At 51.8% G+C, this 27757-nt stretch overlaps 1 protein-coding gene across 3 annotated transcripts in view; it reads right to left on the bottom strand.

The window, feature by feature from the left end:
- Positions 1–27757, bottom strand: part of CEP70 (centrosomal protein 70) — a 53203-nt gene that overhangs the window by 6141 nt on the left and 19305 nt on the right. For 2 of the 3 annotated variants that reach the window (XM_073647560.1, XM_073647561.1), the window contains 2 exons: positions 19967–20044; positions 19658–19745 (listed from right to left, as the gene is read on the bottom strand). In XM_073647560.1, coding sequence (XP_073503661.1) covers positions 19658–19745; positions 19967–20044 — 166 coding nt within the window. Of the gene's footprint in view, positions 1–19657; positions 19746–19944; positions 20045–27757 lie in introns of all 3 variants that reach the window. The other variant, XM_073647562.1, reaches the window with a different exon arrangement.

Below are 27757 nucleotides of genomic sequence, written 5' to 3'. Positions count from 1 at the left end.
TCCTGCGTCCTCCCCGGCCATCCTGTCTGTAGACTCTCCTGCGTCCTCCCCGGCCATCCTGTCTGTAGACTCTCCTGCGTCCTCCCCGGCCATCCTGTCTGTAAACTCTCCTGCGTCCTCCCCGGCCATCCTGTCTGTAGACTCTCCTGCGTCCTCCCCGGCCGTCCTGTCTGTAGACTCTCCTGCGTCCCCCCCGGCCGTCCTGTCTGTAGACTCTCCTGCGTCCTCCCCGGCCATCCTGTCTGTAGACTCTCCTGCGTCCCCCCCGGCCGTCCTGTCTGTAGACTCTCCTGCGTCCTCCCCGGCCGTCCTGTCTGTAGACTCTCCTGCGTCCTCCCCGGCCGTCCTGCCTGTAGACTCTCCTGCGTCCCCCCCGGCCGTCCTGTCTGTAGACTCTCCTGCGTCCTCCCCGGCGGTCCTGTCTGTAGACTCTCCTGCGTCCTCCCCGGCGGTCCTGTCTGTAGACTCTCCTGCGTCCTCCCCTGGCGGTCCTGTCTGTAGACTCTCCTGCGTCCTCCCCTGGCGGTCCTGTCTGTAGACTCTCCTGCGTCCTCCCTGGCCGTCCCGTCTGTAGACTCTTCTGCGTCCTCCCCGGCCGTCCCGTCTGTAGACTCTCCTGCGTCCCCCCCGGCCGTCCCGTCTGTAGACTCTCCTGCGTCCTCCCCGGCCGTCCCATCTGTAGACTCTCCTGCGTCCCCCCCGGCCGTCCCGTCTGTAGAATCTCCTGCGTCCTCCCCGGCCGTCCCGTCTGTAGACTCTCCTGCATCCCCCCCGGCCGTCCTGTCTGTAGACTCTCCTGCGTCCTCCCCTGCTGTAATGTCTGTATACTCTTGTTTCCTCCCCGGCTGTCCTGTCTATAGACTCTCCTGCGTCCTCCCCGGCCGTCCCATCTGTAGACTCTCCTGCGTCCTCCCCGGCCGTCCTGTCTGTAGACTCTCCTGCGTCCCCCCCGGCCGTCCCGTCTGTAGACTCTCCTGCGTCCCCCCCGGCTGTCCCGTCTGTAGACTCTCCTGCGTCCCCCCCGGCCGTCCCGTCTGTAGACTCTCCTGCGTCCCCCCCCGGCCGTCCCGTCTGTAGACTCTCCTGCGTCCTCCCCGGCCGTCCCGTCTGTAGACTCTCCTGCGTCCCCCCCGTCTGTAGACTCTCCTGCGTCCCCCCGGCCGTCCTGTCTGTAGACTCTCCTGCGTCCCCCCCCCCGGCCGTCCTGTCTGTTGACTCTCCTGCGTCCTCCCCGGCCGTCCTGTCTGTAGAATCTCCTGCGTCCTCCCCGGCTGTCCTGTCTGTAGAATCTCCTGCGTCCTCCCCGGCTGTCCCGTCTGTAGACTCTCCTGCGTCCCCCCCGGCCGTCCTGTCTGTAGACTCTCCTGCGTCCTCCCCTGCTGTAATGTCTGTATACTCTTGTTTCCTCCCCGGCTGTCCTGTCTATAGACTCTCCTGCGTCCTCCCCGGCCGTCCCATCTGTAGACTCTCCTGCGTCCTCCCCGGCCGTCCTGTCTGTAGAATCTCCTGCGTCCTCCCCGGCTGTCCCGTCTGTAGACTCTCCTGCGTCCCCCCCGGCCGTCCTGTCTGTAGACTCTCCTGCGTCCTCCCCTGCTGTAATGTCTGTATACTCTTGTTTCCTCCCCGGCCGTCCTGTCTGTAGACTCTCCTGCGTCCTCCCCGGCCGTCCTGTCTGTAGACTCTCCTGCGTCCCCCCCGGCCGTCCTGTCTGTAGACTCTCCTGCGTCCTCCCCGGCCGTCCTGTCTGTAGACTCTCCTGCGTCCCCCCCGGCCGTCCTGTCTGTAGACTCTCCTGCGTCCCCCCAGGCCGTCCTGTCTGTAGACTCTCCTGCGTCCTCCCCTGCTGTAATGTCTGTATACACTTGTTTCCTCCCCGGCCGTCCTGTCTGTAGACTCTCCTGCGTCCTCCCCGGCCGTCCTGTCTGTAGACTCTCCTGCGTCCCCCCCGGCCGTCCTGTCTGTAGACTCTCCTGCGTCCTCCCCGGCCGTCCTGTCTGTAGACTCTCCTGCGTCCTCCCCTGGCCAGGAGCTGTGGTATGATCAGATCATGTCCCTGCACGGTCAGACATTACACAGGACACAGCAGGGGACATGTATAACATTATCTCAGCACAGGAACATTATATTTAAACATCCAATTGTGGAAGTTATTATTATTCCAAGATCTATTGATTAAAGGGGTTTTTCCTCAAACAAAGTTAGTTTTAATTGCTTCCCGACGGCCCACTGTACATAAACATCGGCGCTTGCTGGGCTCCGGCCCACCAGCATCCTGCAAGCGCTGCAATTCTGATGCAGATCAACGGCTCTGACAGGTGACCTCATCGCGACCTGACAGTAAGGGGTTAACATCATGAGGACCTGATCCAATCTTCTAGATCCCGCGATCCACAGAGTTCGCAGCACTTAGGAGATAATGGCAGCCGGCTTTGCGGTGATCGGAACCCCACATACCTTATAACGCGGGGACCCCGGCGCAGAACGCTGGCTGTGACCCCTGACCTCGAGACCTGATTGGTTCAGATCCTGATGATGTCAGCATCACGCCAGCCAATGAGAGCGATCACTGGGAAAGATTGTTGTAGCAACAGGCGACCGGCCTGATAACAACAGTGACGAGAGCGGTGTCAGCGAGCGATCAGAGGAGAAAGTGACGAGAGCGGTGTCAGCGAGCGATCAGAGGAGAAAGTGACGAGAGCGGTGTCAGCGAGCGATCAGAGGAGAGAGTGACGAGAGCGGTGTCAGCGAGCGATCAGAGGAGAAAGTGATGAGAGTGGTATCAGCAAGCGATCAGAGGAGAAAGAGTGACGAGAGTGGTGTCAGCGAGCGATCAGAGGAGAGAGTGACGAGAGTGGTATCAGCGAGCGATCAGAGGAGAAAGAGTGACGAGAGTGGTGTCAGCGAGCGATCAGAGGAGAGCGGTGTCAGCGAGCGATCAGAGGAGAAAGAGTGACGAGAGCGATGTCAGCGAGCGATCAGAGGAGAGCGGTGTCAGCGAGCGATCAGAGGAGAAAGAGTGACTAGAGCGGTGTCAGCGAGCGATCAGAGGAGAAAGAGTGACGAGAGCGGTGTCAGCGAGCGATCAGAGGAGAAAGTGACGAGAGCGGTGTCAGCGAGCGATCAGAGGAGAGAGTGACGAGAGTGGTATCAGCAAGCGATCAGAGGAGAAAGAGTGACGAGAGTGGTGTCAGCGAGCGATCAGAGGAGAGCGGTGTCAGCGAGCGATCAGAGGAGAAAGAGTGACGAGAGCGGTGTCAGCGAGCGATCAGAGGAGAGCGGTGTCAGCGAGCGATCAGAGGAGAAAGAGTGACTAGAGCGGTGTCAGCGAGCGATCAGAGGAGAAAGAGTGACGAGAGCGGTGTCAGCGAGCGATCAGAGGAGAAAGAGTGACGAGAGCGGTGTCAGCGAGCGATCAGAGGAGAAAGAGTGACGAGAGTGGTGTCAGCGAGCGATCAGAGGAGAAAGAGTGACGAGAGTGGTGTCAGCGAGCGATCAGAGGAGAAAGAGTGACAAGAGCGGTGTCAGCGAGCGATCAGAGGAGAGCGGTGTCAGCGAGCGGTCAGAGGAGAAAGAGTGACTAGAGCGGTGTCAGCGAGCGATCAGAGGAGAAAGAGTGACGAGAGCGGTGTCAGCGAGCGATCAGAGGAGAAAGAGTGACGAGAGCGGTGTCAGCGAGCGATCAGAGGAGAAAGAGTGACGAGAGCGGTGTCAGCGAGCGATCAGAGGAGAAAGAGTGACGAGAGCGGTGTCAGCGAGCGATCAGAGGAGAAAGAGTGACGAGAGCGGTGTCAGCGAGCGATCAGAGGAGAAAGAGTGATGAGAGCGGTGTCAGCGAGCGATCAGAGGAGAAAGAGTGACGAGAGCGGTGTCAGCGAGCGATCAGAGGAGAAAGAGTGACGAGAGCGGTGTCAGCGAGCGGTCTGAAGAGAGTAACGAGAGCGGTGTCAGCGAGCGATCAGAGGAGAGAGTGACGAGAGCGGTGTCAGCAAGCGATCAGAGGAGAAAGAGTGACGAGAGCGGTGTCAGCGAGCGATCAGAGGAGAGAGTGACGAGAGTGGTGTCAGCGAGCGATCAGAGGAGAAAGAGTGACAAGAGCGGTGTCAGCGAGCGATCAGAGGAGAGCGGTGTCAGCGAGCGATCAGAGGAGAAAGAGTGACAAGAGCGGTATCAGCGAGCGATCAGAGGAGAGCGGTGTCAGCGAGCGGTCAGAGGAGAAAGAGTGACGAGAGCGGTGTCAGCGAGCGATCAGAGGAGAAAGAGTGACGAGAGCGGTGTCAGCGAGCGATCAGAGGAGAGAGTGACGAGAGCGGTGTCAGCAAGCGATCAGAGGAGAAAGAGTGACGAGAGCGGTGTCAGCGAGCGATCAGAGGAGAAAGTAACGAGAGCGGTGTCAGCGAGCGATCAGAGGAGAAAGAGTGACGAGAGCGGTGTCAGCGAGCAATCAGAGGAGAAAGAGTGACAAGAGCGGTGTCAGCGAGCGATCAGAGGAGAGCGGTGTCAGCGAGCGATCAGAGGAGAAAGAGTGACAAGAGCGGTATCAGCGAGCGATCAGAGGAGAGCGGTGTCAGCGAGCGATCAGAGGAGAAAGTGACGAGAGCGGTATCAGCAAGCGATCAGAGGAGAAAGAGTGACGAGAGTGGTGTCAGCGAGCGATCAGAGGAGAAAGAGTGACAAGAGCGGTGTCAGCGAGCGATCAGAGGAGAGCGGTGTCAGCGAGCGGTCAGAGGAGAAAGAGTGACGAGAGCGGTGTCAGCGAGCGATCAGAGGAGAAAGTGACGAGAGTGGTGTCAGCGAGCGATCAGAGGAGAAAGAGTGACAAGAGCGGTGTCAGCGAGCAATCAGAGGAGAAAGAGTGACGAGAGCGGTGTCAGCGAGCGATCAGAGGAGAAAGAGTGACGAGAGCGGTGTCAGCGAGCGATCAGAGGAGAAAGAGTGACGAGAGCGGTGTCAGCGAGCGATCAGAGGAGAAAGAGTGACAAGAGCGGTATCAGCGAGCGATCAGAGGAGAGCGGTGTCAGCGAGCGGTCAGAGGAGAAAGAGTGACGAGAGCGGTGTCAGCGAGCGATCAGAGGAGAAAGAGTGACGAGAGCGGTGTCAGCGAGCGATCAGAGGAGAGAGTGACGAGAGCGGTGTCAGCAAGCGATCAGAGGAGAAAGAGTGACGAGAGCGGTGTTAGCGAGCGATCAGAGGAGAAAGTGACGAGAGCGGTATCAGCAAGCGATCAGAGGAGAAAGAGTGACGAGAGTGGTGTCAGCGAGCGATCAGAGGAGAAAGAGTGACAAGAGCGGTGTCAGCGAGCGATCAGAGGAGAGCGGTGTCAGCGAGCGATCAGAGGAGAAAGAGTGACAAGAGCGGTATCAGCGAGCGATCAGAGGAGAGCGGTGTCAGCGAGCGGTCAGAGGAGAAAGAGTGACGAGAGCGGTGTCAGCGAGCGATCAGAGGAGAAAGAGTGACGACAGCGGTGTCAGCGAGCGATCAGAAGAGAGTAACGAGAGCGGTGTCAGCGAGCGATCAGAGGAGAAAGAGTGACGAGAGCGGTGTCAGCGAGCGATCAGAGGAGAAAGAGTGACGAGAGCGGTGTCAGCGAGCGATCAGAGGAGAAAGAGTGACGAGAGCGGTGTCAGCGAGCGATCAGAGGAGAGAGTGACGAGAGCGGTGTCAGCGAGCGATCAGAGGAGAGAGTGACGAGAGCGGTGTCAGCGAGCGATCAGAGGAGAAAGTGACGAGAGCGGTATCAGCAAGCGATCAGAGGAGAAAGAGTGACGAGAGTGGTGTCAGCGAGCGATCAGAGGAGAAAGAGTGACAAGAGCGGTGTCAGCGAGCGATCAGAGGAGAGCGGTGTCAGCGAGCGGTCAGAGGAGAAAGAGTGACGAGAGCGGTGTCAGCGAGCGATCAGAGGAGAAAGTGACGAGAGTGGTGTCAGCGAGCGATCAGAGGAGAAAGAGTGACAAGAGCGGTGTCAGCGAGCGGTCTGAAGAGAGTAACGAGAGCGGTGTCAGCGAGCGATCAGAGGAGAGCGGTGTCAGCGAGCGATCAGAGGAGAAAGAGTGACGAGAGCGGTGTCAGCGAGCGGTCTGAAGAGAGTAACGAGAGCGGTGTCAGCGAGCGATCAGAGGAGAGAGTGACGAGAGCGGTGTCAGCGAGCGATCAGAGGAGAGAGTGACGAGAGCGGTGTCAGCGAGCGATCAGAGGAGAAAGTGACGAGAGTGGTGTCAGCGAGCGATCAGAGGAGAAAGAGTGACAAGAGCGGTGTCAGCGAGCGATCAGAGGAGAGCGGTGTCAGCGAGCGATCAGAGGAGAAAGAGTGACAAGAGCGGTATCAGCGAGCGATCAGAGGAGAGCGGTGTCAGCGAGCGGTCAGAGGAGAAAGAGTGACGAGAGCGGTGTCAGCGAGCGATCAGAGGAGAAAGAGTGACTAGAGCGGTGTCAGCGAGCGATCAGAAGAGAGTAACGAGAGCGGTGTCAGCGAGCGATCAGAGGAGAAAGAGTGACGAGAGCGGTGTCAGCGAGCGATCAGAGGAGAAAGAGTAACGAGAGCGGTGTCAGCGAGCGATCAGAGAAAGAGTGACGAGAGCGGTGTCAGCGAGCGATCAGAGGAGAAAGAGTGACGAGAGCGGTGTCAGCGAGCGATCAGAGGAGAGAGTGACGAGAGCGGTGTCAGCGAGCGATCAGAGGAGAGAGTGACGAGAGCGGTGTCAGCGAGCGATCAGAGGAGAAAGTGACGAGAGCGGTGTCAGCGAGCGATCAGAGGAGAAAGAGTGACGAGAGCGGTGTCAGCGAGCGATCAGAGGAGAAAGAGTGACGAGAGCGGTGTCAGCGAGCGATCAGAGGAGAAAGAGTGACGAGAGCGGTGTCAGCGAGCGATCAGAGGAGAAAGAGTGACGAGAGCGGTGTCAGCAAGCGATCAGAGGAGAAAGAGTGACGAGAGCGGTGTCAGCGAGCGATCAGAAGAGAAAGAGTGACGAGAGCGGTGTCAGCGAGCGATCAGAAGAGAAAGAGTGACAAGCGCTGCTGACAAGAACAAACGTGTTATAAAGTAAAAAAAACAAAGAAAGTTAGGGTCGGAGCGCGAGCCCAGGGTCAGGCTTGATCATAATTGTTTTACCAATAATTTGATAGTAGTCACATCAAAAAATATAAAAACTAATGAAATGTGTGTCAGCCTTCTAGTGCAGAGGAGTAGTCTGTCCCTTTCTGGTCTGACAGTGAGGTCTAACGTCCGGTGGAGAGGAGGATCTCGGGGGGCTTTAGTAGCGGTGACAGCTCAGAGATTGTGGTCCGGCTCAGACACAAGGACCAGTACAAATAGCTACTGGCGAGAGGTCTCCGATCAGGGAGCGCTGCCCCTGGTGGTGCTGGTGGTGAACTGCCGCAAGACAATGTATGAGGGGCTTCGCCTGTTGATGGAGCGTTTCCTGGGTCGGAGGCTTCGGATTCGGTTGCTCCATTCAGCCCTGATTTTAACGCCGTTCCTGGTATAAATGTGGAGGTGGAAGATTTTGGACCAGGTAAATTAGTTTATGACACATTGTCCACATACAATCACTCCACCAATGATACCCCATGATAAAAGTCTGGTTGACCACAACATCGGAGCTTGTGGGACCACTCATAAAAACCGTCAGGGGTTTCCACAATCATTGGTCAATGAAACGTTCCAAAAGGGGCCGTCAGGGGCCTAACGCAATGGAGGCTGCTCGCCCTCAAGTATAAGAAGGATCCTCCGCTCGATCCACACAGATGCCACAAGGGCCACAAGATCCAGGATCCACTACTGCAAAGCAAAAACCTGTCAGTCATTGACTACAACAAACATGGGGTGCGGACCTGCAGACCAGGCAACAAGACAATCCTAGACCTGGTAGAAACAGGCATTTACTTGTTTCAGGGCCACAGAAAATTATTTTGTGTTCTACAAAAAAAAAGCAGAAAATTCAGACTCTGCTCGATCGGGAAAAAAATCATTGAAAATCTTCTTTTTGCAAATGTCATCTCAGCTCAACCATTAGAATCTGAGGATGTGAAAAGAGGCAGAGCGACTAAATCCAGCAAGAGGAACGAGAAGGGATCCCGGAGAAGAAGTCGTGTGTGTACCAAGAGGAAAGAGAAGGGATCCCGGAGAAGAAGTCGTGTGTGTACCAAGAGGAAAGAGAAGGGATCCCGGAGAAGAAGTCGTGTGTGTACCAAGAGGAACGAGAAGGAATCCCAGAGAAGAAGTCGCGTGTGTACCAAGAGGAACGAGAAGGGATCCCAGAGAAGATGTCGTGTGTGTACCAAGAGGAACGAGAAGGGATCCCAGAGAAGAAGTCGTGTGTGTACCAAGAGGAACGAGAAGGGATCCCAGAGAAGAAGTCGTGTGTGTACCAAGAGGAACGAGAAGGAATCCCGGAGAAGAAGTCGCGCATGTACCAAGAGGAAAGAGAAGGGATCCCGGAGAAGAAGTCGCGTGTGTACCAAGAGGAACGAGAAGGGATCCCGGAGAAGAAGTCGTGTGTGTACCAAGAGGAACGAGAAGGAATCCCGGAGAAGAAGTCGCGCATGTACCAAGAGGAAAGAGAAGGGATCCCGGAGAAGAAGTCGTGTGAGTACCAAGAGGAACGAGAAGGGATCCCGGAGAAGAAGTCGTGTGTGTACCAAGAGGAACGAGAAGGAATCCCAGAGAAGAAGTCGTGTATGTACCAAGAGGAACGAGAAGGAATCCCGGAGAAGAAGTCGCGCATGTACCAAGAGGAAAGAGAAGGGATCCCGGAGAAGAAGTCGTGTGAGTACCAAGAGGAACGAGAAGGGATCCCGGAGAAGAAGTCGTGTGTGTACCAAGAGGAACGAGAAGGGATCCCGGAGAAGATGTCGTGTGTGTACCAAGAGGAACGAGAAGGGATCCCGGAGAAGATGTCGTGTGTGTACCAAGAGGAACGAGAAGGGATCCCGGAGAAGAAGTCGTGTGTGTACCAAGAGGAACGAGAAGGGATCCCGGAGAAGAAGTCGTGTGTGTACCAAGAGGAACGAGAAGGAATCCCAGAGAAGAAGTCGTGTATGTACCAAGAGGAACGAGAAGGAATCCCGGAGAAGAAGTCGCGCATGTACCAAGAGGAAAGAGAAGGGATCCCGGAGAAGAAGTCGTGTGAGTACCAAGAGGAACGAGAAGGGATCCCGGAGAAGAAGTCGTGTGTGTACCAAGAGGAACGAGAAGGGATCCCGGAGAAGATGTCGTGTGTGTACCAAGAGGAACGAGAAGGGATCCCGGAGAAGATGTCGTGTGTGTACCAAGAGGAACGAGAAGGGATCCCGGAGAAGAAGTCGTGTGTGTACCAAGAGGAACGAGAAGGGATCCCGGAGAAGAAGTCGTGTGTGTACCAAGAGGAACGAGAAGGAATCCCAGAGAAGAAGTCGTGTATGTACCAAGAGGAACGAGAAGGAATCCCGGAGAAGAAGTCGCGCATGTACCAAGAGGAAAGAGAAGGGATCCCGGAGAAGAAGTCGTGTGAGTACCAAGAGGAACGAGAAGGGATCCCGGAGAAGAAGTCGTGTGTGTACCAAGAGGAACGAGAAGGGATCCCGGAGAAGATGTCGTGTGTGTACCAAGAGGAACGAGAAGGGATCCCGGAGAAGATGTCGTGTGTGTACCAAGAGGAACGAGAAGGGATCCCGGAGAAGAAGTCGTGTGTGTACCAAGAGGAACGAGAAGGAATCCCGGAGAAGAAGTCGTGTGTGTACCAAGAGGAACGAGAAGGGATCCCGGAGAAGAAGTCGTGTGTGTACCAAGAGGAACGAGAAGGAATCCCAGAGAAGAAGTCGTGTATGTACCAAGAGGAACGAGAAGGGATCCCGGAGAAGAAGTCGCGTGTGTACCAAGAGGAACGAGAAGGGATCCCGGAGAAGAAGTCGCGTGTGTACCAAGAGGAACGAGAAGGGATCCCGGAGAAGATGTCGTGTGTGTACCAAGAGGAACGAGAAGGAATCCCGGAGAAGAAGTCGTGTGTATACCAAGAGGAAAGAGAAGGGATCCCGGAGAAGAAGTCGTGTATGTACCAAGAGGAACGAGAAGGAATCCGGGAGAAGAAGGCGTGTGTGTACCAAGAGGAAAGAGAAGGAATCCCGGAGAAGAAGTCGTGTGTGTACCAAGAGAAACGAGAAGGGATCCCGGAGAAGTCGTGTGTGTACCAAGAGAAACGAGAAGGAATCCCAGAGAAGAAGTCGTGTGTATACCAAGAGGAACGAGAAGGAATCCGGGAGAAGAAGTCGTGTATGTACCAAGAGGAACGAGAAGGGATCCCGGAGAAGATGTCGTGTGTGTACCAAGAGGAACGAGAAGGGATCCCAGAGAAGAAGTCGTGTGTATACCAAGAGGAACGAGAAGGGATCCCGGAGAAGAAGTCGTGTGTGTACCAAGAGAAACGAGAAGGAATCCCAGAGAAGAAGTCGTGTATGTACCAAGAGAAACGAGAAGGAATCCCAGAGAAGAAGTCGTGTGTATACCAAGAGGAACGAGAAGGAATCCGGGAGAAGAAGTCGTGTATGTACCAAGAGGAACGAGAAGGGATCCCGGAGAAGATGTCGTGTGTGTACCAAGAGGAACGAGAAGGGATCCCAGAGAAGAAGTCGTGTGTGTACCAAGAGGAACGAGAAGGAATCCGGGAGAAGAAGTCGTGTATGTACCAAGAGGAACGAGAAGGGATCCCGGAGAAGATGTCGTGTGTGTACCAAGAGGAACGAGAAGGGATCCCAGAGAAGAAGTCGTGTGTATACCAAGAGGAACGAGAAGGGATCCCGGAGAAGAAGTCGTGTGTGTACCAAGAGGAACGAGAAGGAATCCCAGAGAAGAAGTCGTGTGTGTACCAAGAGGAACGAGAAGGGATCCCGGAGAAGATGTCGTGTGTGTACCAAGAGGAACGAGAAGGGATCCCAGAGAAGAAGTCGTGTGTATACCAAGAGGAACGAGAAGGGATCCCGGAGAAGAAGTCATGTGTGTACCAAGAGGAACGAGGCGTCAGCCCCGCTATTACTGCCCCCGATGCCCATCACTGCCGGCCTGACGCCTCACTGACGGCCGCCGTCACATCTTGCACACAGACACGTTTTTACACTGCATTAATTTATCCCATTTCGTCATTCAAGCATTTGCTTTATTAGTGACTGACGCACTCGAGTGGCGCTCGCTGAACAATTCCCGGAGGTGGAGAGGGGGCTCCTCCAGAATCTGAATCTGAGATCATCCATGGAGTTAAGTGGTCACTAAACCCACAGATGAATCCCCAGAGGGTGTCATTTCCTTAATGGGGTCACCTCAGGGGGGATTCTGCTGTTCTGGCACGTAGCGGCTCTGAAAAGTGCCAGAACAACAGAATCCCCCTTACATGACCCCATTTTGGAAATGACACCCCTCAGGTCAATGGTCACTACCCCCATAGATGAATTCCCAATCTACCTATTTTCCCAAGTAAAATTTGAGGTTAAAACAACATTTTAGTGGTAAAAAAAAAGTGGTAATTATTTTTTCTTCACCGCCCGACGGTATAAATTTCTATAGAACAGCTGTGGAGTCGGTATGATCACTGCACCCCTACAAGAATTCATACAGAGGAGTAGGTTGTGAAATGGGGTCTCTTATGGGGGGGGTTCCGCTGTTCTGCCACCTCAGGGGCTCTGACAATGTGACGTGTCACCACAAACCAGTCCAGCAGAATCTGCTCTCCAATATGGCGCTCCTTCCCTTCTGAGCTTTTCATTGTGGCTGAAATGTAGTTTCTGACCACATATAGGGTATCGGTGTACTCAGGAGAAATTGCACAGTCGGCTGTGGGGTCCATTTTCTCTTTTTACCCTTGTGAAAATGAGAAATTTGAAGCTAAATCAACTTTTTCATGAAAAAGATACGTAATATTTCATTTTCACGTTCCAATATTTTAAAATTCTGTGAGGCACCTGTGGTATCAAGATGGTCATCACACCAGCAGATGGATTACTCAAGGGGTGTATTTTCCAAAATGGTGTCACTTGTGGGGGGGTTTCCACTGTTTAGGCACATGAGGAGCTCCCCAAACGCAACATGGCGTCCGCCATCGATTCCAGACAATTTTACATTCCAAAAGTTAAACATTGTTCCTTCCCTTCCAAGCCCTATTCTGCGCCCAGACAGTAGTTTTCCCCCCACATACATTGTATCATTGTGCTCAGAATTAGTTGCACAACAAATTTTGGGGTCCATTTTCCCTTGTTACCCCTGTGAAAATAATAATTTGGGTCTAAAGTAACATTTTTGTGAAAAAAAAAATGTTCATTGTTTTCTTCCACATTCCAAAAATTCCTGTGAAGCACCTGAAGGGTTAATAAACTTCTTGAATGTGGTTTTGAGCACCTTGAGGGGTGCAGTTTTTAGAATGGGGTCACTTTTGGGTATTTCCTGTCATAAAGACCCCTCAAAGTGACTTCAAATGTGATGTGGTCCCTAAAAAAATGGTTTTGTAAATTTTGTTGGAAAAATGAGAAATCGCTGGTCAACTTTTAACCCTTATAGCTCCCTAACAAAAAAAAATGTTGGTTCCAAAATTGTGCTGATGTAAAGTAGACATGTGGGAAATGTTATTTATTAACTCTTTTGTGTGACATATCGCTCTGATTTAAGGGCATAAAAATTACAAGTTTGAAAATTGGGAAATTTTCGCCAAACTTTTTATAGTTTCAGAAATAAACGCAAGTGATATCGAAGAAATGTTCCGACTATCATGAAGCACAATATGTCACGAAATCTCAGGATCAGGGGGATCTGATGAAGCGTTCCAGAGTTATTACCTCATAAAGGGACAGGGGTCAGAATGGTAAAAATTGGCCCGATCACGAAGGCGAAAACAGGCTCTGGTGCGAAAGGGTTAAGGAAGATCCAATTTTGGATTCAGGGTGTTTACAAGTCAGAAAAGTCCTCAAATATGAAGAGAAAACCAGTCCCCACAGATCAGCAAAGTGCGAGCGACGCCGGGGCTTCTGGACTAAAGCGACAGGCGGTCACCGGATACCGGCGACGGACGCGACAAGCGGTCACCGGCGACGACAGGCGGTCACTGGCTACAACAGGCTGTCACCGGATACCGGCGACGGACGCGACAAGCGGTCACCGGCGACGACAGGCAGTCACTGGCTACAACAGGCGGTCACCGGATACCGATGATGCAGGCGACGGGCAGTCACCAGATACTGACGATGGAGACGACGGGCGGTTACCGGATACTGATGGTGTGAGGAGTTGGCCACGGACTAAAGACTATTGGAGCAATGGACGTAGAGCAGAGTCCACGGCTTTTCCTTGACGCAGACGTTTTCCAGCACGGAGCAGCGGTTCCGTTGCTCTTATCGTTGTGTTTTATTAGGGATTCTCTTGCTCGTCAGTTCGGCCTCAGGCATCAATGTTTCCATTCGGTGACAGTTAGCAGAGGATCTTATGGATCTGCTGGATCTTATCTATACACAAGGCCAGACAGGAGATTGGTAAAGGGAAAATACTTCCACCAATGCACAGTTAGCTTGGGGGTGGAGGTGGGTGAACACCTCTGCCAATTCTGGGGGCTAATCCCAAGGAGGGAGGAATAAGTCACTAGCTTAGTGAGAGAGTGTGGATTGACATCGAAGGGATAGGATCTAGGCTGAGGTCCTGGAGCCCATGTATGGATGGCCTATGGAGTGTGGAGATCGGTTGCCAGATGGACTGGACACGTGGTACAGTCGTGGGATCTGTCGTCTGGATTTGATGAACTTTCTTGAGGACTATTGCTGCTCGATACCTTTGCTTGTATCGCATTATCTGTTGTCTGGAGGAGCATGGACTGTGACTACAGACTACAACCCCTGGCAAAAATTATGGAATGAAGCGTCAAGACCGGAAACTTAAAGCAATATGTCTCCAAAAGGGGAAATGCACAACAAAACAAATGAGGAACGAATGGGAGGAAACTGGAGTCAATGTCTGTGACCGAACTGTAAGAAACGGCCTAAAGGAAATGGGATTTACATACAGAAAAGCTAAACATAAGCCATCATTAACACCTAAACAGAAAAAACAAGGTTACAATGGAAAAGCAACCGTGGACTGTGGATGACTGGATGAAACTCATATTCAGTGATGAATCGTGAATCTGCATTGGGCAAGGTGATGATGCTGGAACTTTTGTTTGGTGCCGTTCCAATGAGATTTATAAAGATGACGGCATGAAGAGAACATGTAAATCTCCACAGTCATTGATGATATGGGGCTGCATGTCAGGTAAAGGCACTGGGGAGATGGCTGTCATTACATCTGCAATAAATGCCCAAGTTTACATTGATATTTTGGACAGTTTTCTTATCCCATCAATTGAAAGGATGTTTGGGGATGATGACATCATTTTTCAAGATGATAATGCATCCTGCCATAGAGCAAAAACTGTGAAAGAAGACACATAAGGTCAATGTCATGGGCTGCAAATAGTCCGGATCTCAATCCAATTGAAAATCTTTGGTGGAAGTTGAAGAAAATGGTCCATGACAAGGCTCCAACCTGCAAAGCTGATCTGGCAACAGCAATCAGAGAAAGTTGGAGCCAGATTGATGAAGAGTACTGTTTGTCACTCATTAAGTCCATGCCTCAGAGACTGCAAGCTGTTATTAAAGCCTGAGGTGGTGCAACAAAATACTAGTGATGTATCGGAGTCTTCTTTTGTGTGTTTGTTTTTCATGATTCCATAATTTTTTCCCTCTGTTCGGTCTGAAAAAAATTACCCTTACTGAGTACCACATTTTTTATCTTGATTTCTTTTAGTGTTTCTTAAAGCCATAAAGTTGCCATGTGAAATGACTTTAGTTTTGTGTCTGTGATCGGCTTTTTTTCAACAACATTAAACAACTGAATGAACCTCCTCCGAGCCCGGTGATTCCATAACCTTTGCCAGGGGTTGTATAATGGCGGGAGATACGAAATCTGTGGGCCAACCAAAAGTTGGGAGACAGTGGGTATCGCCTGGTACAAAGGCAGTGGTACTACCGCCCCGGGGAGGGGATCTTGTGGACTGGGGACAATGTATTTTGGCCATTTACCTGGAATTGCTGTAAGACCATGGATGTGAGGAATAAAAGATTGCTGCATCGTTAATCTGCCGAGGTGATTATTACAACCCACAACCTCAGATCTTCACAGATGGGACTTTTTTTCTTTTCTTCATTGATAATTAACCCCTCCATCCCCGGCAGCACGTGTCCGCTCCTGCGTACCATGTTGCCAGTACATTATATAATTTGAGTGACTGACATCTAGTGGCCAATGTGAACACTGCAGTCACAGAGCTCTCAGGACCCCCATGTTCCTGGGGCGCAGGATGTCTGGGGTGTCACGGGTCCTCACCTGTCGCCAGATCTCCACCATTGTATCTACGAGCAGCAGAAGTTCCTCCACACGGACCCTGGCCACCTCCTCAGCCCCGTCCTCCTCAGCCCCGTCCTCCTCAGCCCCGTCCTCCTGCCGGTTGAGCTGAAGCTTCTGATTCAGCCTCCTGAGAGAGCGACGCAGCATCTGAGGAAGGGGGACAGTCATGTGATCGGGGCGCTCTTGTCCCGTCACCATGAGGGGGGGGCGTGCTCTTGTCCCATCACATGGGGGATGGGGGGGGCGCGCTTGGGTCATGCCCCTTCTACCTGCAGCCCCCGCAGCTCTCCGGCCCACAGCTCTACAGTCGGCGTCAGGTGCAGGTAGTCGGACTCGTCTATGACATCTGGGCCTCGGGTCTTGAAGGGCAGTGGAAGGGCCCGGGGCCCAGAAATGACGGCATCGATATCCGACAGGATCTGAAAACCACACAGCGAAGGTCGCCAGCTCCACAGACCCCAATGGACAGGAGACACCAACAGAGGGACCACCGAGAACCCAGCATGTGAGGAGGAGGCTCCACAGCAGAGTCTCATACAGAGACAAAAAAGTGAGGCTCAGAGCAGCCTCTGCCCCGGGGCCTTGTGTGAACACAGAGGAAACAGTCAGCAAGACGGAGCACAAGAACTGAGAGCATCATCATCCAGTCTAAGAGCGAGTCTACAAACAGTGCAGCCTCCTCCCCACCGCACGTTACACTTGGCCCCGTCCACCCCTCGGATGGTGTCACCTTGTGTAATGTAGAATAGGATCGGACCCTCAAAGCTGCGACCGGAAGAAGAGTCTGCACATCCTCAACACCCAACTCCTTGCAAACGTCCTGCACCAAACAAGAGCGAAAAGGAGAAGCCGAGGCAGAAGAGGAGAAGCCGAGGCGGAAGAGGAGAAGCCGAGGAGGAAGAGGAGAAGCCGAGGCAGAAGAGGAGAAGCCGAGGAGGAAGAGGAGAAGCCGAAGAGGAAGAGGAGAAGCCAGGAGAGGAGAGGCCGAGGAGAAGCCGAGGCAGAAGAGGAGAAGCCGAGGCGGAAGAGGAGAAGCCGAGGCGGAAGAGGAGAAGCCGAGGCGGAAGAGGAGAAGCCGAGGCGGAAGAGGAGAAGCCGAGGCGGAAGAGGAGAAGCCGAGGCGGAAGAGGAGAAGCCGAGGCGGAAGAGGAGAAGCCGAGGCGGAAGAGGAGAAGCCGAGGAGGAAGAGGAGAGGCCGAGGAGGAAGAGGAGAGGCCGAGGAGGAAGAGGAGAGGCCGAGGAGGAAGAGGAGAGGCCGAGGAGGAATCCTGTATTATACTCCAGAGCTGCACTCACTATTCTGCTGGTGCAGTCACTGTGTATATACATTACATTACTGATCCTGAGTTACATCCTGTATTATACCCCAGAGCTGCACTCACTATTCTGCTGGTGCAGTCATTGTGTACATACATTACATTACTGATCCAGAGTTACATCCTGTATTATACTCCAGAGCTGCGCTCACTATTCTGCTGGTGCAGTCACTGTGTACATACATTACATTACTGATCCTGAGTTACATCCTGTATTATACCCCAGAGCTGCACTCACTATTCTGCTGGTGCAGTCACTGTGTACATACATTACATTACTGATCCTGAGTTACATCCTGTATTATACCCCAGAGCTGCACTCACTATTCTGCTGGTGCAGTCACTGTGTACATACATTACATTACTGACCCTGAGTTACATCCTGTATTATACTCCAGAGCTGCACTCACTATTCTGCTGGTGCAGTCACTGTGTACATACATTACATTACTGATCCTGAGTTACCTCCTGTATTATACTGCAGAGCTGCACTCACTATTCTGCTGGTGCAGTCACTGTGTATATACATTACATTACTGATCCTGAGTTACATACTGTATTATACTCCAGAGCTGCACTCACTATTCTGCTGGTGCAGTCACTTTGTACATACATTACATTACTGATCCTGAGTTACATACTGTATTATACTCCATAGCTGCACTCACTATTCTGCTGGTACGGTCACTGTGTACATACATTACATTACTGATCCTGAGTTACCTCCTGTATTATACTCCAGAGCTGCACTCACTATTCTGCTGGTGCAGTCACTGTGTACATACATTACATTACTGACCCTGAGTTACATCCTGTATTATACTCCAGAGCTGCACTCACTATTCTGCTGGTGCAGTCACTGTGTACATACATTACATTACTGATCCTGAGTTACATCCTGTATTATACTCCAGAGCTGCACTCACTATTCTGCTGGTGCAGTCACTGTGTACATACATTACACTACTGATCCGGAGTTACATCCTGTATTATACTGCAGAGCTGCACTCACTATTCTGCTGGTGCAGTCACTGTGTACATACATTACATTACTGATCCTGAGTTACATCCTGTATTATACTGCAGAGCTGCACTCACTATTCTGCTGGTGCAGTCACTGTGTACATACATTACATTACTGATCCTGAGTTACATCCTGTATTATACTCCAGAGCTGCAGTCACTATTCTGCTGGTGCAGTCACTGTGTACATACATTACATTACTGATCCTGAGTTACATCCTGTATTATACTCCAGAGCTGCACTCACTATTCTGCTGGTGCAGTCACTGTGTACATACATTACACTACTGATCCGGAGTTACATCCTGTATTATACTGCAGAGCTGCACTCACTATTCTGCTGGTGCAGTCACTGTGTACATACATTACATTACTGATCCTGAGTTACCTCCTGTATTATACTCCAGAGCTGCAGTCACTATTCTGCTGGTGCAGTCACTGTGTACATACATTACATTACTGATCCTGAGTTACATTCTGTATTATACCCCAGAGCTGCACTCACTATTCTGCTGGTGCAGTCACTGTGTACATACATTACATTACTGATCCTGAGTTACATCCTGTATTATACTCCAGAGCTGCACTCACTATTCTGCTGGTGCAGTCACTGTGTACATACATTACATTACTGATCCGGAGTTACATCCTGTATTATACTCCAGAGCTGCACTCACTATTCTGCTGGTGCAGTCACTGTGTACATACATTACATTACTGATCCTGAGTTACCTCCTGTATTATACTCCAGAGCTGCACTCACTATTCTGCTGGTGCAGTCACTGTGTACATACATTACATTACTGATCCTGAGTTACCTCCTGTATTATACTACAGAGCTGCAGTCACTATTCTGCTGGTGCAGTCACTGTGTACAGACATTACATTACTGATCCGGAGTTACATCCTGTATTATACTCCAGAGCTGCACTCACTATTCTGCTGGTGCAGTCACTGTGTACATACATTACATTACTGATCCTGAGTTACCTCCTGTATTATACTCCAGAGCTGCACTCACTATTCTGCTGGTGCAGTCACTGTGTACATACATTACATTACTGATCCTGAGTTACATCCTGTATTATACTCCAGAGCTGCACTCACTATTCTGCTGGTGGAGTCACTGTGTACATACATTACATTACTGATCCTGAGTTACATCCTGTATTATACTCCAGAGCTGCACTCACTATTCTGCTGGTAGAGTCACTGTGTACATACATTACATTACTGATCCTGAGTTACATTCTGTATTATACTCCAGAGCTGCACTCACTATTCTGCTGGTGCAGTCACTGTGTACATACATTACATTACTGATCCGGAGTTACATTCTGTATTATACTCCAGAGCTGCACTCACTATTCTGCTGGTGCAGTCACTGTGTACATACATTACATTACTGATCCTGAGTTACATCCTGTATTATACTCCAGAGCTGCACTCACTATTCTGCTGGTGGAGACACTGTGTACATACATTACATTACTGATCCTGAGTTACATCCTGTATTATACTCCAGAGCTGCACTCACTATTCTGCTGGTGCAGTCACTGTGTACATACATTACATTACTGATCCTGAGTTACATCCTGTATTATACTCCAGAGCTGCACTCACTATTCTGCTGGTGCAGTCACTGTGTACATACATTACATTACTGATCCTGAGTTACATCCTGTATTATACTCCAGAGCTGCACTCACTATTCTGCTGGTGCAGTCACTGTGTACATACATTACATTACTGATCCTGAGTTACCTCCTGTATTATACTCCAGAGCTGCACTCACTATTCTGCTGATGCAGTCACTGTGTACATACATTACATTACTGATCCTGAGTTACATCCTGTATTATACTCCAGAGCTGCACTCACTATTCTGCATTATGTAGGTATAGTGCGGCAGAGATGCAGCCATAGTTTATACCTGTAGATAGCGCTGACATTCACTCTGGGGCTGATGCTCCTCCCCAATGACTCCTGTGAGTGGCTCCGCCTCCTTGTCTCCTCGGGATCTGCTCCATGGTGAGAGATTATTAGGTGACTTTGTACAGGACCCCTGCGCCCCTCCCCCGCTTGCCCTCCCCCGCAGAGAACGCGCTGCCAATGCTGGCGACCCCGACTGATGAGGGCAATGTGGCCACAGGGGCCAGACCAGACTGCCACCATCTCGGGCCACGTGCGAGACCCCAGATCTACACTGTTACACTCCACCTGCGCAAAGCGACGGCGGCACCTGAGATTATTCTGGGCGAGAATCTTCTCCATCTTCCTCGTCTGCTGTTTGTAGACTCTGAATTCTCTGGTGGACGGTCTGATGGTGAGGAAAGAAGCGTGTCACAGGAGGCAGAGCGGGGGGCCGCCACATAGAGGAGGACGAGGAGGAAGGGGGCCGCCGCACAGAGGAGGGCGAGGAGGAAGGGGGCCGCCACACAGAGGAGGGCGAGGAGGAAGGAGGCCGCCGCACAGAGGAGGGCGAGGAGGAAGGGGGCCGCCGCACACAGGAGGGCGAGGAGGAAGGGGGCCGCCGCACACAGGAGGAAGGGGGCCGCCGCACAGAGGAGGGCGAGGAGGAAGGGGGCCGCCGCACAGAGGAGGGCGAGGAGGAAGGGGGCCGCCGCACAGAGGAGGGCGAGGAGGAAGGGGGCCGCCGCACAGAGGAGGGCGAGGGGGAAGGGGGCCGCCGCACAGAGGAGGACGAGGAGGAAGGGGGCCGCTGCACAGAGGAGGGCGAGGGGGGCCGCCGCACAGAGGAGGACGAGGAGGAAGGTGGCTGCCGCACAGAGGAGGGCGAGGGGGGCCGCCGCACAGAGGAGGACGAGGAGGAAGGGGGCTGTCAGGGTAAAAAAGAATATATATTTTCTCTACTTTTATACGCTTTGCTTATGTACTAACCACCATTTTGTGTCTTATAACAATAAGCTTTCCTTGCTACGTGTTACTTAGATCGAAACTTATGCTAAGATGGGGCCGGTATCAGCCAGCACCTGTTTCAGAGAAATGAAACCGAATCATCAACTGACGGTTGTCTGCCCAGAGACTGAGTTAAGGAGACGTGGACCAATCAGGAGTGGCCGGATACTAGACATTTATGGCTTACCCCGCCCCGAACAATCCATTTATGGCTTACCCCGCCCCGAACAACCCCTTTCCCCTCCCCATTATGTAGTGTATTTAAGTTTGTGCATGCGGAAATAAAGACAGAACATTGCTGAGGACGTTGTCTGTAGTAGTCTTCTGAGCATGCTCTGAGTTTGAACCAGCTTGTTGTCTGACTCATTCTTTGAATGGTTGACCCATGCTCATAGCCTTAATTTGGAGTGACTGGAGGACGAGTGGAATGTCGCTACGACCCCGACAAATGGCGCCCAACGTGGGGCGTGGCTAGCGGTACGCCGCCCTCTCGGACCCATATTGCCGACTTCCCTGGTGGTGACCGCGGCGGCTGAATTTGAGGCCTGATCAACCTCCATCGAACACGGTAAGTTGAGATATATTTTATATGTCTCACTTGCCTGTGTGTCAGCCGCAGCGGTTCCTGTGGGGTTATCAGTTTGGATCTGGGTGGGTGACCGGTCGAGTGGTGAGACCTTGGGCGTCCCGCGCCACGTCCCGTACCAGCAACTGTGAGACCGAGTGACGTCGCATGCCTGCGCGTGCTCGTGTGCACACCACCTCCTCCTCCCCCGGTCACTGTACTTTTCTTAGATAGTTGCCTCCCGTGACTGATAGACGATTCCAAGCCATCCTTGAATTGAAGTGTAAGGGAGAAAGAATCTGTGACGAATTGAGGAGTGCTCTTCGTCTACCACAGAGACTGCTGTAAAGTCAAGGTTAGGAAAGGAGATAGATTGAGGTGTCTCTCTATCTCATCAGTGTATTGAGGTGTGCTCTACACTGACGGGTGGTGACCTGTAATCAGGGTGCCGTGGTGAGTCGCACTGTAAAGTCGCCATTCAAGGTTAGGAAAGGAGATAGATTGAGGTGTCTCTCTATCTCACCAGTGTAATGAGGAGTGCTCTACACTGACCGGTGGCGACCTGTGGACTGCATCAGTGATCTGAGTCGCGACAGATCATTGCATTCTATAAGAAAATGTTGCGTATGTTCAAATCTGAAACACCTGGCAAGATGCCGGATGGTGCAGTGGGAGTCATCCAGCTACTAGAGTCACGGGAAAGCAAGGAGGCTGTTAAGAATGTTAGGAATCTGTATTAAATGATAAGACTACCCAGTACGGGCAGACTAAAGCCTTCAGTGTAGAAGGAATGCGTTATACAAAATAAGGGAAGTTGAGTGATGAAGGACACCTGCACCAGGCTCAGACACATCTTAGAGTAGATGGTGCAGGGGGGAACAGAGAATGCCGAGCCTTTGTTCGGATACATGAAAGCTGCAGAATGTGATTTGTTATGTGACCCTAAATTGGCCGTAACCCCGTTGATGCCTGTCACTACACCGAGCCCTCAGCCACCACCCTATAATGGCGCCGACGCTAAATCATCGGAAGGATGGACGTGTCGTATGTGCTGACAGCAGAACCCGCCCTGGGCGAAGTTCTGCTGTGTCTGTGGGGCAGGCCGCCCATGGCACGATGCCCAGCCTGCCCCCAAGAACAATCCCACTCCCACTCCAACTCCTCCCTCCAACGGCCATCTTACTACATCTTTTACTTGTTGTGGGAGACCCGGGAAACCCCAATCCGGCCTATATCCGCTACTAGATCCGTCCGGTGCTTATTACCAGCCGCCAGCACGGGTGGAAAAGCCCGCAGTCCCAGAGCACCCATCTGAAACTAATGTGACACCCTCTGCTCCAGTCCACGATGCTGAGGCGCTCCCTCTGTTCCCCATGGGGGTCGCCCATAACTCTGGGGATATCCTCCTCAACTCCCCAGAATTTCAGGCCAGACTGCTCTCCCTCCGCCAACATACTGTTACTCAAGACGATACGGAGCCAGATGAGGGATGGGCTCAAGATACTCCAGCGCCCCCCCCTTTACCCCATACGTCTCCTATGGCATCCTTCACCCCACATTCATTGCCCATACTCCGGCCCTTGCTCCAAGCAACTGCTGAAAGAGCACCACCCCCCAGCCCCTCAGAAGTCTGGGACCCCTGCCGCTCCCGGAACCTAGTAGACCCATCAGGACGCCCTGTCACTCTGTCAATAGGCTATGGTGACATCCTTACACATCGGGTGGGGGCCATAATCAACCCTGCAAACACCTGTATGAGCCATGTTGGAGGATTGGCTCGCAAAATTTCCCTTGCTGCTGGTTCTACTCTGGCTGCAGAATGCCAGGCTCACTTAGCCGAAAACGGAGAGCTTTCAAAAGGCCATGGATTCCACAAAAGCAGGATCCCTTAGTACGTATGAATCCGGCCTAGAATACATGAAACAGTTAAAAGCCTGGGCTCAGGATCGCTTGTCAGATCAAGCTGGGTCTGTACAAGATGTTCAACAAGACCCTGATGAATCTGTGGAAAGATATGCTGCAAGACTCAGCATGCATTTTGAGGATCTCGGATACAGTCCTCACATCAAGACGCAGGCCGCCCTGTTGGTTCAGGCCCTAGTAGATGGCCTACAAGACGCTCTCAGAGATGAGGTTCTGAGGGTACGCCCCGAGATTCGTTCTTCTTCTTTTAACGACGCGGTGGACATTGTCAAAGCTTTCCAAAAAGCCATGCTAAAAATGGAAAAGGATACTAAGCCAAAGAAGAAAGCCGCTCCTGCCATGCTATATCAAGCTCAAGAAAGCTACCCACCCCCTGGCAACCAACATGGAATCAAGTGGGTAATGGTTAAAGGCACAGGTGATAATACTCCTCCCACATATAGAAAACAAGACAGAAGAGATGACAAGGGACCACCTAGAGACAAGAGACAATCTCGTGATTCTGAAGGACGCATACTGTGTTGGGAATGTGGTAGCCCTAATCACATTCTCAGAGACTGTCCAACCCGCAGACAGTACCATGACCGCTCGTTTCATGACGGTCCACACAACCATGGACCTTCCCGTGAACCATCTCACCCACGCCAATGACGGCCCGGTCAACCAGTGTCCACTTTCCCAGCTACGCACCCCACGGCCGCCTGTGGGACTGTCACTTTACAGGTGGACCATCAACCATTGAAGTTCCTGGTGGACACTGGGGCGGCCACATCTGTCATTTCTTCCACACAGCTCCCTCCCTCGGTATCCCTATCACCGGATACCCTCACCTGTGTTGGGGTGGAAGGCCAACATATTTCCTCTCCACTCACAGTCCCTGTGTCTGCAGGACGATTCACTGGAGTACTCACAAGATTCTTGGTCTCAGAAACTTGCCCCGTTAATTTGTTGGGAGCCGATCTCTTAGAGCGGATGAAGGCAACTATTACCTTCGGAAACCATGGTATGGAGCTTCTTCTGCGAGATCCTCATTCCGAACAAGGGACTGAAGATCGCTGCGTTCTCAAAGCCTTCCCTCTCATGATGATGACCATACAACCTCACACTCTTCTTGATACCTCACAGTTCCCTCACTCTCTGTGGTCCAGTGGGCCAGAGGACGTTGGCCTCCTGCAGGTTCCCCCGGTCCAAGTACACCTCAAGCCTGGACACAGGTACCCACGGTTGCCACAATACCCCCTCAAGGCGGCACAAGAACAAAGCTTGGGTACCCAAATCGCTTCCCTCCTGGAGTCAGGAGTCCTTGTCAGATGTGTATCTCCATGCAATACACCCCTCTTTCCTGTAAAAAAGAAAACCGCTCCGGGAGAGCCTCCAAGATACCGGTTGGTTCAGGATCTCAGAGCCGTCAATGCAGCTACCATTTTAGAAACTCCGGTAGTACCCAACCCAAACACCCTCTTGTCTCAGGTGCCTCCAACGGCCACCTTGTTTACGGTGTTAGATCTGGCCAACGCCTTCTTCAGTATACCCTTACATGAAGATTCGTGGTTTCTTTTTTCATTACCTTTCAAGGAGCACAGCTTACATTGACCAGGACTCCACAAGGAGCCCAGAACTCTCCTAACCAATTCATTCATTCTATGAAGTCTATTCTGGAGCCATGGGTTCAAGAGAACCCTCAGGTCACCCTTCTACAGTATGTGGATGATCTTTTACTCTGCGGCACTGAAGAAAATTTGCCAGAGATGTCAGCATCCCTTCTCTGGTTTCTTCACTCAGCTAACTGTAAAGTCTCGAAAGGCAAAGTCCAATGGTGTCTGCCCAAGGTCATTTTCCTCGGACATTGTATATCACAAGGTGCTAGACATCTGACTGAAGAAAGAAAACAAGCCATCATGGATATCACCTTCCCAACCACCTACTCCGCTATGCAGACTTTCCTTGGCCTCATCACTTACTGCAGGCAATGGATCCCGGATGCCTCAAAGCTTATGCAATCTCTGTACGACTGTCTTAAGGACGAAGGCTCCGTCTGGCTTCATGCTGAAGATCCACGTGTCTCTCACCAACGCAGACTATGTTTTGACCGCCTTAAACAGGCTGTTGTCTCTGCCCCGGCCTTGGGCTTACCAGACTATACTCAGCCATTTCACCTCTTTGTCTCTGAATCGGAAGGTCATGCCTCTGGAGTTCTAGCACAACGCTATGATCATAAGTATCGGCCTTTGGGCTACTACTCAGCCCGCCTGGACCCTGTCGCTCAAACTGCCCCCACGTGCCTTAAGGCGGTCCACGCTGCTCACATCCTCCTTGACAAGTCAGCTGATATCGTCCTTGGCCATGATCTCTTAGCTGTTCTGCAACAAACATCTCCGAAACATCTCACCAACCAAAGACACCTGCGGCTGCAGTGTTCCCTATTGTTGCCCTCCAATATAACATTTACCAGATGTCTGACTATCAATCCTGCCACTTTGCTTCCACCTTCTAGGGGGGAAGACGAACAGGGTGAAGGTCCATTGGTGGAACCTCATGATTGTATAAAAATTTTGCAGGAAGAGACTTCTGCTCCAGAGAATATGGTGGCACATCCGCTCGCACACCCTGCCTTGCATCTATGGACTGATGGATCCCGTTTCGCAGACCCTCAAGGGAAGTTCCACACGGGATATGCTGTCACAATGGACCTAACAGTCCTCAAGGCTGAAGCTCTACCACCATACATGTCTGCACAAGAAGCTGAACTTGTGGCTCTCACAGAGGCCTGCCACCTGGCAGCAGGAACAAAGGCGAATATATATATACCGATTCCAGGTATGGACATGGAATTTGCAATGATTCTGGACTCTTGTGGAAGTCTAGAGGATTCATCACAGCTGCAGGTACACCAGTGAAACATGTCTCATGGATTAAGGCCCTAATGAAGGCCCTGGAACTATCCATTCAGGTTGCTGTTATCAAGGTCAAGGCTCATGGAAGACTAGAATCCAGAGAAGCCAGGGGCAACCACCTAGCTGACCAAGCAGCCAAGACTGCAGCAGTGGAGAATGTGTCATCAAAGTGGCAGGAAAAGGAAGAAGAGATGGGGGAGACCCTGCAAACCGTAGCTGTGGCGCTCACTAGAGCAAGAGCCAAAGAACAGCCGGTGGAAGACCATACAAGTCCAGCGGAGACACGAGTGGAATCCAGGGGGGTCAGGATGCCTGAAGAAAAATTGTGTGAGGAATAAAGGAAGACCCCCACTGAAGAAGTCAAGCAATGGAAAGCGGCAGGAGCCGTGCTGGCAGGTCGCAAAGATTCAAAGGTCAACTCGACTCTTTACCAAGTGGATGGGAAGCCTTGCTTGCCCAGGCGCATGTACTCAGCCGTGGCAGCATGGGCTCACGGGCCTACACACAGAGGAAAGAATCAAGCCTTGGCATGTATCAAGAAACTGTACTTTGCACCCGGAATCTCTTCCACTGTGACTGCGTACTCAAAATCCTGCTCTGTCTGCGCTACCTGCAACCCAACGTGTACGGCACGGGTCCCTCTCCAACACCTGGCTAAACCAGACTACCCTTGGCAGAGAATACAAGTCAAGTTAACACAAGAATACAAGTCGACCATATCCAAATGCCTAAAGCAGGAAAATAGGAGTACGTTTTGGTAGCCGTGGATATGTTCTCAGCCTGGCCCGAGGCCTACCCGGTTGTCAACATGACTGCTAAAGTCACAGCCAAGAAACTGATCACTGAAATTGCCTGCAGATTTGGAGTTCCCCAAGTCATAGAATCGGATCAAGGACCAGCTTTCACAGCAAATATCTACGAAGAACTCTGGAACATGTTGGGAACAGATTTGGGCCTCCACACTCCATACCATCCTGCCAGTTCAGGCAAAGTGGAGAGAATGAATTCCACACTCAAGACCCAGCTCTTGAAAATGACCCAAGATCATCCCCTCCCCTGGCCCGACCTACTCCCTATAGTATTGTATCATATCACACACACCCCACAAGCTAAACATGGGCTAACTCCCTATGAAATTTTGTTTGGGACCCCACCTAAAATAGGAGAAATTAGGCCCCAAGAGTTGTCTGAAACACATGATAGAGTAGTAATATTTGTGATTGCTCTGTCTAAAGAATTGACTAACACCCGCTCTACAGTATCTGCTTCTCTCCCAGAATCCACAGGTGATGCGGTACATGATTTCACCCCAGGCGACCTGGTGTACGTAAAGAAGTTTGTCCGGGAAGACTGTCTCCAACCCAGATTTGAGGGCCCCTACACTGTGATCCTGACTACTCCTACAGCTCTGAAGCTTGAGGGCAGGAGCACCTGGATTCACGCCTCCCACTGCAAGAGAGACAGAACGAGCCTATAAAAGATGACTACCTTCTTCTATATCCTTTCCATATGCTTACTGTCTGTCCCAGGGTGGACAGCTACCACATTTTGGGTAGATACTCACGCAAAAATTCAGACGTATCGATTTGATTACTGTGACATAGTGGATTGCGCAGGAATGACATGGTATGCTGCATAGTCCCCTCATACAGGAAAGCTATAAACAATGCTGTCCCAACCCCCCATGACAGAGTCCAATTGAGAGATTTAGTTTAGGGTCAGTTGGGAGAAC

Source organism: Phyllobates terribilis, unplaced genomic scaffold (assembly GCF_046119375.1).
Source record: "Phyllobates terribilis strain yellow unplaced genomic scaffold, ASM4611937v1 Scaffold_9__5_contigs__length_417890890, whole genome shotgun sequence".
NCBI classification, from domain to species: Eukaryota; Metazoa; Chordata; class Amphibia; order Anura; family Dendrobatidae; genus Phyllobates; species Phyllobates terribilis.
The sequence above is the reverse complement of the archived record's forward strand: the minus strand, read 5'-3'. Positions and strand labels throughout refer to the sequence as shown.